The following is a 10,062-nucleotide window of genomic DNA, read 5'->3' on the forward strand; positions in this document are numbered from 1 at the left end:
TTGGGACAATGGGACAACAGCGAATGTGACCGTTCTGCCGTGGACAGTTAAGACCACGTTGCGCAATCAGTCGGTGGCCTGGTTGTGGGTGGGGCCACCGGGCCAAGCTCCTGTACCGGTGGACTTTTTCCCTGGGGATGCTTAGACTGTAAATAGCCATGCGACAACCCTTTATCAATCGGTCCGCGTCGCGCATGTTTCAAACTCTGTTCATTGGCGTTTACCTAACCCCTATTGGTTGCTCTGTTCTCAGGAACGTGCTTGGAAGGTGATTCCAGCTAACACGACACTTGGTTTGTGCTCTATGGGTCTGCTATTGTGGCCGCATCACACTGCTCGCAGCCCTTGAGCAACCCGAGGAGTCTGTAAAATTCCGGTGTTGTTAAAAATGAGAGATAAAAGGTCAGCTCAGTACACACAGCAAGCAAGGAGCAATCAAGAGGAAAATTTAATGATAGGGTTAATTAGAGATTTCGCAAAAATGCAGAATGTGAGTCAAGTGACCGCTTGTTTACCTATACCTAAATCCGCAGGTGATCCTATACCCTGGGGTATAATCACATCACCGATACCCCAGATTGAGAAAAACAAAACAATCCAATGTGAATCGGAAACAGTCATAGAGACAGAAAGGCTGGAAGGGTTTTATAGAAAGTGTCAGATTCACCTTTATTCTGGGTGTCAAAAGGAAAGAAATTACATATTTACGGACCTAGACAACGAGGATGGACGACTAGGGATGTGTGAGTATGATGCACCACGCACACGACAAAAGGAAAAGGTTATATAGAAGTGTAAAGAAGGTAACGAGTTAGGAGGATTAGAGGGTTGGGAGTCAGCATGGGCATTAAGTATACTGCAGAAATACCAATATGGGGGGAATACTCCTTGGTGTTTGCAGTGGGTAGGAAGGACGAATAATGACCAGAGTTTACTATATGAGACGGCTCAGAGGGAAACTAGTAGTCGGGAGAGGGTAAAGGCAGTCCCGTGGTGGAATTGTACACAAATATTCAATTGTGACACTGCTTTAGAAACAATATCTCTGCTCCCGGTAAAGATAGCCTTAGCCACCGGATGTGCATGCAGAGGTCTACAAGTTAACATGAGTATAACCAATCGGAATATAGCCAGCCAGCCTGGTAGGGAAAAGACCTTAGTGAACTGTAAATCTTCGACCATACGAAGCATGGGACATTTTGTGTGGGCTGCCAGTGATGGAACTTGGACGACTCATTTAAGTTTGGATGGCCCAGTTAAAGAAATAACTTTAGGATTGCCCACCCTTTGCCCGCTTTGGAAAAAATCTCCTCTCATAGAGAGAAGGACAAAAAGAGAAGTAAGTGAAGAAGATGATGAGTGGCAGGAACCGTCCACTGGGATAAAGATAGGATGGGTGGTAGAATCGTTGTTTGCCCCGATAGCCTCCTACCACAACAGGGAGCTGATATACAATTTGATGGGGCAAGTACATAGACTGGCCAACATAACAAAAAAGGGGTTTAAGGACTTAAATATACAGTTACAAGCCACAACAAGAATGACCCTGCAGAATAGATTGGCCCTGGATATGCTTCTGTTAAAGGAACACGGCATCTGTGGATACCTTAAAGATAAGGTTGACCATTGTTGTATACACATGCCAAATGTAACTGCCGATGTAGAACGTGACATATCCCAAATAGCCCAGGTAGAAGACAAAATAAAAGAAGAGCAGCGTGACGCAGAACAGAATTGGCTGTGGGCAGCTCTCGAGGGGTTAGGCTTTCAGCTAGAAGGATGGCTTAAATCGCTCTTACAAACAATATTGCTACTGGTAATAGTATTCATTGTGATAGGGCTAGTATATGCATGTATTAAAGCAAAAATAGCTAGAAGCAGTATAATGAATCGCAGCATGCTGACCATTCTCACCAAAAATCATGAAGGGTTCCCATTGCCACCGCTTGCTCCTGGGACGGATACTCGTCCCTAAGTAATTATGATTAAATCACGCTTAGTGTAATGGGTTAAAGGGGGTACATTACTGCATAAAGAGGGGGGAGGTGTGGGATTATTCTGAGTTGTGCCTGCGTGCACGAAAGGAGGGGTCTGGGGTGCCTGCGAGCACAGTGGGAGGGGTCCTGGGTGGGACGCTTTGACACTACATAAGATAATGTCACGCAGTAATAAATTGGCTTACGGCACGGAACGCTGGTCGTTGTGTCCGTTTGTCCCGGGGCTTTCAGTCAGGTTATCCTACACTGTCAGACACTGACAATACTCGGGCACACTCTACAGCCCAAGACCTGGAGGGCCACATGTTTCCCCAAGACCTCCGCCTGGGTAGCCACATGAGTAGCCATGGCTGGAGAGGCTGCAAGGGATGCAGAGGCCACAGCTTTCTGCCTAGTGGATACCATGGCTGGGCTCTTCACAGGCAGGTTACAACCACCACTGGAAAACAGCAGTGGCAGCATCACACCCAGACTACCACACCCTGCAATTTATTTTTGTTGCCTGTATTATAACTACCAAAGACAGCCATAAAGAAAGATTGAGTTCTATCGTCTATTAGTACATTTCCTATCTACAAAAAAAAAAAAACAAAAAAAACATTAGATATTCTGTGGTGGTTTTACCACGCTGGGCAGCTAAACCCCACAACCGCTCTCTCACTCCCCCTCCTTTAGATGAGGAGGGGGAGAAGTAAAGCAAAGAACAACTCACGGGTTGAGATAAGGATAATTTAATTCAAGGGAAATAATTATAATAATTAAATAAAGACTACCATGAACTAAACAATTTAACTAAGGGGAAATAAAAAGGGAAAGGGGAAAAGGGAAAATAAAAGAAGGGAGGAAAATAAACAAAATAAATGAAGGCTATATGGAAGTGCAGAGGAAAGAAATTACTCTCTACTTCCCACAAATGAGCGATGATTGACCACGTCCTTGAAGCAAGGCCTCAACGCACGCAGCCGGTGTTCGAGAGGAGGACCGATGTCTTCTCAACGAGAGCCCACCCCTCCCCTCTTCTTCCTGTTTCCACCTTTTATTGCTGAGTGTGACATCACATGGTATGGAATATCCCTTTGATTGGTTTAGGTCAGCTGCCCTAGTGATGTTTCTCTCCTCACTTTTCGCCCATCCCCTAGGAGGGTTAGAGAAAGGCCCAATGCTGTGCCACTGCTGCTCAGCAGTAGACACAACACTGGTGTGATAGCACTGCTGTTCCAGCTACAAGTACAGAGTACGGCACTGTATGGGCTGCTGCAGGGAAAGTTAACATTCCAGCCAGACCCAGTACATATTCACACAAGAAAAGCACAATTCCTAGAGGGGTCTTAATGGTGTTTGGTTGGTTTGTTTAAAAAAAAAAAAATACAGATGGAAAATGAAAGAAAACCACCAAGTGGCCCCACACCTGTTCTCAAATCATCTTGATACTTCATTGGAAAGTGGTTAAAAATTTCTCACTGTAACCAGATGTTCCAAAACCAAAACTTTCAGTTTACCAGCACATGCCATGGCATGAAATTGTTAAAAATGTTACTTTGGGAATTTCTGTACCACAACTTAACTGAATGAGGCCTGTTTTTTTGAGGGTGGAGAGCAGAAATGGAAGTATAACATGTTTTACCACACTACATATTTAGGATTATTAAATTTTCCCCACATTTGAAAATACATATACTCACATCATACATTGATGTGAATTTGAGAAGCAGAAGTTATGTAATAAAAACAATGCAATTAATTTAAAAATACTTAGAGTTCTGTATGTACTTTCTGTATACAGTTTCTAAAGAATGAACACATCTGTACTGGGTTTACGTGGCAAGGTTTTGGTAGCGAGGGGGACCATAGGGGTGGCTTCTGTGAGAAGAATCCAGAAGCTGCCCAATGTTAAATAAGGACCCCACTGCTGGCCAGAGCAGAGCCAATAAGCAATGTTTTTTGCACCTCTGAGCATATTTAAGAAAGGGGAAAAAAAACTGCTGCAACTCCACAGCTGGGAAAGTGAGAAACAGCCTTGCAGGCGCCAAGGTCAGTGAAGAAGGAGAGGTGCTCCAGGCACCGGAGCAGAAGTCCCCTGTGTACTTCTGTGGACCATGGTGAAGCAGGCTGTCCCCCTGCAACCCATGGAGTACCACGGAGGAGCTGGGTTCCACACTGCAGCCTGTGGAGGAGACCACAGTGGAGCAGGTGGACCTGCCCTGAAGGAGGCTGCCGCCTGTGGAGGACCCCCACCGGAGCAGATTCCGGGCCGGACCTGTAGCCCATGGAGAGAAGCCCACGCAGTAGCAGGTGACCTGTCAGCAGCTGCTGCCCACGGGGGACCCAGGTTGAAGCAGTTTGCTCCTGAAGGACGGACCCCATGGTACAGACCCATACCTGGAGCAGTTCTGGAAGAGCTACTGCCTGTGGGAAGCCCACGCAGGATCAGTTCAGGAAGGATTGCACCCTATGGGTGGGACCCCATGGCCTAGGGGACGAGAGTGATCGAGAAGGAGCGGCAGAGACAAAGTGCTGAAAACAGTCCCCATTCCCCTGTGCCACTCAAGGGGGAGGAGGTGGAAGAGGAAGGCATTTTTGGTTTCTTTCCTTTGTTTCTCCCTTCTCTAACTTGTTAGTAAGATTTATTGCCTATTACTATCTCCCTACTCTGAGTCCATTTTGCCCATCACAATAATTGTTGAGTGATCTCCCTGTCTTTATCTCAACCCTCGAGCCCTTTGCATCCTATCTTCTCCCCCTTCCCCTTTGAGGAGGGGGAGTGAGAGCACAGCCATGGTGGAACTCAGCTGCCCACCTGAGTTAAACCACCACAACATCCTAAAGCAAGCAATTTTAAAAACAAGGTGGTAAAAAAAAGCTTTATTAAGAATATTAATTTTCCTTAATAGATGCATTTTGCACTGACAATTTAACATGGGATCAAAAACATCTTACTAGCTTTAAGTAAGACCAGAAATCATGAACTCTTAAACTAATTAAAATCATCCACAGATGTTTAAGTCTAAGCTGTTACTTCATAAAATAGGTGTAAACAAGTGTGCTTTATGTTCAGTTGAAGACATTTTTCTTTTTATTCAGACCATGTTAAATTAACTCCAAAATTTTTAAAACAATTGAAGTATCTTTAGATACTGTAAGCATGAAGCATTTTTTCTTACTTCAAGGTATCCTTCAAAATGAAGGAGAGGTTACAATTCATAATAGTGTTTTATGAGTGATTTATTAATTATTTCCACAGCACTAACAAATACAACACAAAAATAAGCTATGATGTCAGAGCAGCTGAGTACTTTCAGACAAACTTAGTAACGTGGCCACATTTGTCAGCTCTGCTGGCAAAGGATATCCTAAATAGCCTGCATTAAAAAAAAAAAAAGTTTCTTGGTTTTATACTATAACGCTTCACCAACTTCAAGTGACTTCTACACCTCCTTCCCTTCAAGTATTACTCAAGAACATCTTTTTAAGCCTTTAATCAAATGTTATCAGTGCATTGCCAAGTAATTCAAGATTTGCTCTAAGAAATAAAATACAATATAGCAAATTAGAGATGCAATCACAGTCACATGATTTAGGATTTTTAAATATAGAGACTACATATCGTAATTCAACTACAGTAAGACACGGGTGCAAGAACATAAAATACATATTATTTAGGCAGTAAGTTTACCTTAACTGGAAACAGTTCCAAATGAAAGTGCTGAAATTCTTAGATTTTACGCCTGTCTACATTTCATCTGAATGCTCACATTAAATTCAGAATGTTTAGTTAAACTCTATACAAAACAGTTGTCACTGATAAAAGCTTTAACACTGGTATCTAACATACAGTTCTAATTAACAACAAATATTTTAAAAAAAATTAAGATCTAGATATACCCAAGTAAATTGATTTTTCTTAAGGTCCAGATACCTGTAATTCTGGTACTGAGTCATTTCTGAACAATGTTTTTCCCCCACACAGCAGCTGATAGTACTAGAATAACTTCACTGGACTAAGACACCTTTCTATTACTATAATCACAGTAGCATTCCAAGGGTTGTATTGCTTTAAAGCAGGGAAATTAATGCTGTTCAACCTTAATACACAAGCTCACATGTTTTTATTAGATATCACAGCTCTTCAGATACACTATTCTACTGAATTAAGTCCAAAAAACTATTTTCAGGTTTCCATTCCCTAAAATAAAATGCACTGAACTGTGCCTAGGTTACTTTCAAAGATATACAACTGACTTCCTACATGAGTTTCAGCAAGTATTTTTACCTACATTTTCCCCTCTAATTGCCAGTTTCTTTTAAAACTGCATATACACTGTAAAAGTAGAAATTGCAAAATAAAAAGTCAGTCTATCTTAGCTGATAACCACATGTATAGCATAAGTACAGGAAGATAATAAATCCCTAGAATGCAAAGTTCTGTAAACAGCTGAGCTCTGCGGGACAAATTGGTTTAGAACATGAATTCTGGAACTGAGGTGGTTACCGATCCAACACTATTCATCATTTCTATGATCAATCACCTCTAGAGAGCATCACAAGCTTATTATTTATTTTCAGGAACTTATGGTAGGTAAAGACATTACACCATGAAGCTGACGAACTTATTTCTCACAAGTCAAAAAGCAGATATAACTTTATAAAAAGAGGTACAGTGTGGGCAGAGTTCTTTTCACACAAATTCAAATAAATTCTGTGAAATACCTTGTGTTATGTGGCTCCGTTCTGAACAGTCATACTGTATTTAGACAGCATTAACAAATCTTACCCAAATCAGACATAGGTAGATGACAGAATTTGTCAAACTAACCAAAGCACACAATGCAGAGCTTACATGGGCTTGAAGCCACAGATGGGAATCTAATGCACAAACACTAAACCCTTCCACATTAACATGAATAACACTTCTCTTTAGGACCTCTAGCAATATCAGAAACTGAAGCAAAATGAATTTCTGCACTCCACTTCTGCCCAAACCTCTTTAACAAATTTCAAAGTATACTAGACTACCTATAAAGCTTAAAAAGGCCAAGATGTGTAAATAAAATACACTTGGTCTCATACTGAAATAATTCCCTATTACTTAGATTAATTCTATTCTTAATGAGTTTCAAGAATAGTTACACCAACTTTGAAAAAAATAAGACTAAATATCAACAAAAATGCTGAATCTTCTGAATACAGCAGAGCTCTACGTTAAGGGAAACTGTACACTTCTAGAACAGTCTGAGGTTTAGAACATTAAGTCACTCAGTTTCACATCATTAGCTGCCACTCCTACACACAAAACAGTTGCACCTCAGTTAAGGTACATTAAGCTGATGTAGCATAAAAAAAACACAATGGCTCACATAACAGAAAAAGCAATCTAATATATATTTGCTGCTGAGTAACTAAAAGGCAGGCAGAGACCAAAGAACACTGATGGCTTAGGTGGAACTAGCAGTCTAGTACAGTCATTAACAGTGTCTTCAATCAAAGCCCTCCCTCTAACTAAACAAGAAGTAAGGACTGACAACATTAAGAGTAACTGCCCTGTATTATATAATCGTGCAGGCCTTATCTCTTGAAAATATATTTTGCCATATTTCTTTGCACAGCTACAGCCCAAAACCATTTCTTTTGCCTTACCAAATATCGGAATCATCTTATTAGACATCCTTCCTACATCCTTTCACAAACCTAAAAGTTCTTAGATACACTGATTCTTAAGTTTTTCCTATCCCCTGCCTTTATCAAGCCACCTAGGTACAAACATTTAACTCTTGACCCACTCCCCTAAAATAGGCAATTCAAAGCTACGTAAGTTCTTGCACAGCTACTGCTAACCCCAAGAACCATGCCCGGAGCTCATAAATGCATCTTGCTACTGAAAAAAAATCTACATTCAGATGACCTTATAATCTCTTTCAACATTCAATGAGAAAAATCTGCATCACAAAATAAACAAACAAACCCTAATCCAAAACACCATATTATAAGACCAAAATCGAGATGTCCTTGACCTACTTAAATAAAGAATCCATGCTTCAGTTTCCAAGAACCTATCTTTCAAGAGCCCCGATCAGAAAATATTTCTACCCAGAAACTACCCTGATTTAATATTTACAATATATTCATGATGAGCACTGTATTTACAGACAAAATGACTACCTAGAGAGTTACCATGGTCAAAAGCCAGGAGGGATAGCTAGATCAATTGCCACAACTCAGATTCTTTTTCTCTACTGAAACCTGACAAAGCTTTTTCCAAGTACCTCATCCGTACAGTAGCACCATAATACCCCTTTGACCAAGGCTTCAGAAGACTAGGCACTACACTATCAAGATAGTCAATATGAACTTTGAAGCAGTATGAATATGATGTAACATGCTACTTTAACCAGGATTTAAGAGAGTCATCAATTTTACCTGAAACATATTCTCATCTTTGTTACTGCTTTGCTTAGAAGAAGCGGCACCTTTCGAGCTTTCACCCGTCTTTTGTTTCTTTACAGGCTTTTCTGGAGCTGCTTGCTTTTTCCGCTTGGCCTTGAAGCAAGAATAGAAATGCATGAACCATAGCTTTCAACCACTAGTTACAAAAAAGCTTCCATTAGAAGCTACAAACTACTATTACACACTACCACATTCCTTTTGTGATAGCAGGCCTCCAATACTGTACAATTTAGACTGGAATTCAAAAAAAATAAAAAAATCTCCAAGTGAGCCTAATTCTGCTCCCAGTGAAATCTGTAATACTCTGGCTTTAAAGAGAGTCAGATCAAAGCATATTTCAAAAAGCCTACTTTTTCTGCGCAGTAATATTATTAGTTCAGTAGTTTTTAAATCAAAAAAATAGTCTGATGGAAGTTTCACATTTTTCTTCTGAAAACAACAAAAATGCAGGACAGCTAACAACTTCTAAAAAATAACAATGAGATAACAAAGAAAGGATCTGGAAGTCACCTCTATTTAGGTAACTTTTTTTCCTTTATTATCAGAGCCCCATCTCTGTCTATAGCATAATGAATGTTTTCAAAATATTCAGATGGTATCAACTGTAAATCAGATTACTTGCAGATGCTATGAAGTTACCATTTCTATCAATATTCATGATAAACATACGCCCAGTCCACCTCCCTCACACCAAGAAAAGTGATACAGAAATACCAAAAGTTAGTTTCACCTGCTAGAACCATATCATGGGTAGCCTCTTTCAAAGAGGAATGGTTGCAACAAATACAGGAGGTTGTCAGAGAAAAAAAAAAACCCTCATTGCCCACTGAAGCAAAAAGTTTGAGTATAACTTCTCAAGAATACATTTCCCTACCAAAAAAAAAAAAAATCACCTATTTTCTCTTATATTAGCATTTGACAGAATACCTAATTTGCTTATGGCAACTACATCTCGTTTGAATCAATTCAGTAAAGCAGACTGTCTTCTCATATACATTAAAAGATCTAATGTATCCATTACCACCTAGCATTTCTAAAAAAGGTAATTCATTATTATACTCAGTTTTTGTTCATAATGACTGGTACACCAACAAAAACTTACAGATTAACTTAAAAATAAGTGGGAACATTTGATTTACACATTTAAAAACAGTTAACATGTAAAAACTAATCAACTCAAAGACACTCAGGTTGGCCCAGCTTTTAAGTAAGAAACTAGCAGATAGTATTACAGTAAAAGAAAAAGAACACAAACAATATGAGCAAGTGGTACAGGGATAACTAGGCAGGTGGAGATTTTCTGCTTATACCAAAGCCTTCTGTCTACGAAGCTTATGGCTAGATATGCCACGTGGAAAATATCGCATAAAGCAAAATGCAACTTAAAAAAAGTTTACCACAAGACAAAAGACTCTTACCTACTCAAGCCCTAATCTTTTTTTTTTCACGTGTCTGATAAATCACATGGAACAACACGTACTTTGCCACATAATAGTTATTACAATAGTAACAAACCACATGTAATTTTCACCTTTTTGTCAGCTTCACTATCTGAATCACTGGCAGATGAGCTTGAAGACACAAGTTCCTTTGACTTAGGCATTCTACAAAGAGAAAGCTAACA

General features: G+C 40.0%; 2 protein-coding genes across 5 annotated transcripts in view; one reads left to right on the plus strand and one right to left on the minus strand.

Moving 5' to 3' along the window:
* Window positions 1-10,062, plus strand: part of LOC137847008 (zinc finger RNA-binding protein-like) — a 207,528-nt gene that overhangs the window by 48,917 nt on the left and 148,549 nt on the right. The gene's annotated exons all lie outside the window — the stretch shown is intronic.
* LOC137846796 (activated RNA polymerase II transcriptional coactivator p15-like) overlaps window positions 1-10,062 on the minus strand; it is a 31,624-nt gene that overhangs the window by 19,563 nt on the left and 1,999 nt on the right. The window contains exons 2-3 of the mRNA XM_068664908.1: window positions 9,970-10,042; window positions 8,412-8,531 (exon numbers count right to left, since the gene is read on the minus strand). Of these exons, the coding sequence (XP_068521009.1) occupies window positions 8,412-8,531; window positions 9,970-10,041 (192 nt within the window). The 5' untranslated portion in view covers window position 10,042. The remainder of the gene's footprint in view (window positions 1-8,411; window positions 8,532-9,969; window positions 10,043-10,062) is intronic.

The sequence above is a fragment of the Anas acuta genome, chromosome W, assembly GCF_963932015.1.
Source record: "Anas acuta chromosome W, bAnaAcu1.1, whole genome shotgun sequence".
In the NCBI taxonomy this organism is placed as follows: Eukaryota; Metazoa; Chordata; class Aves; order Anseriformes; family Anatidae; genus Anas; species Anas acuta.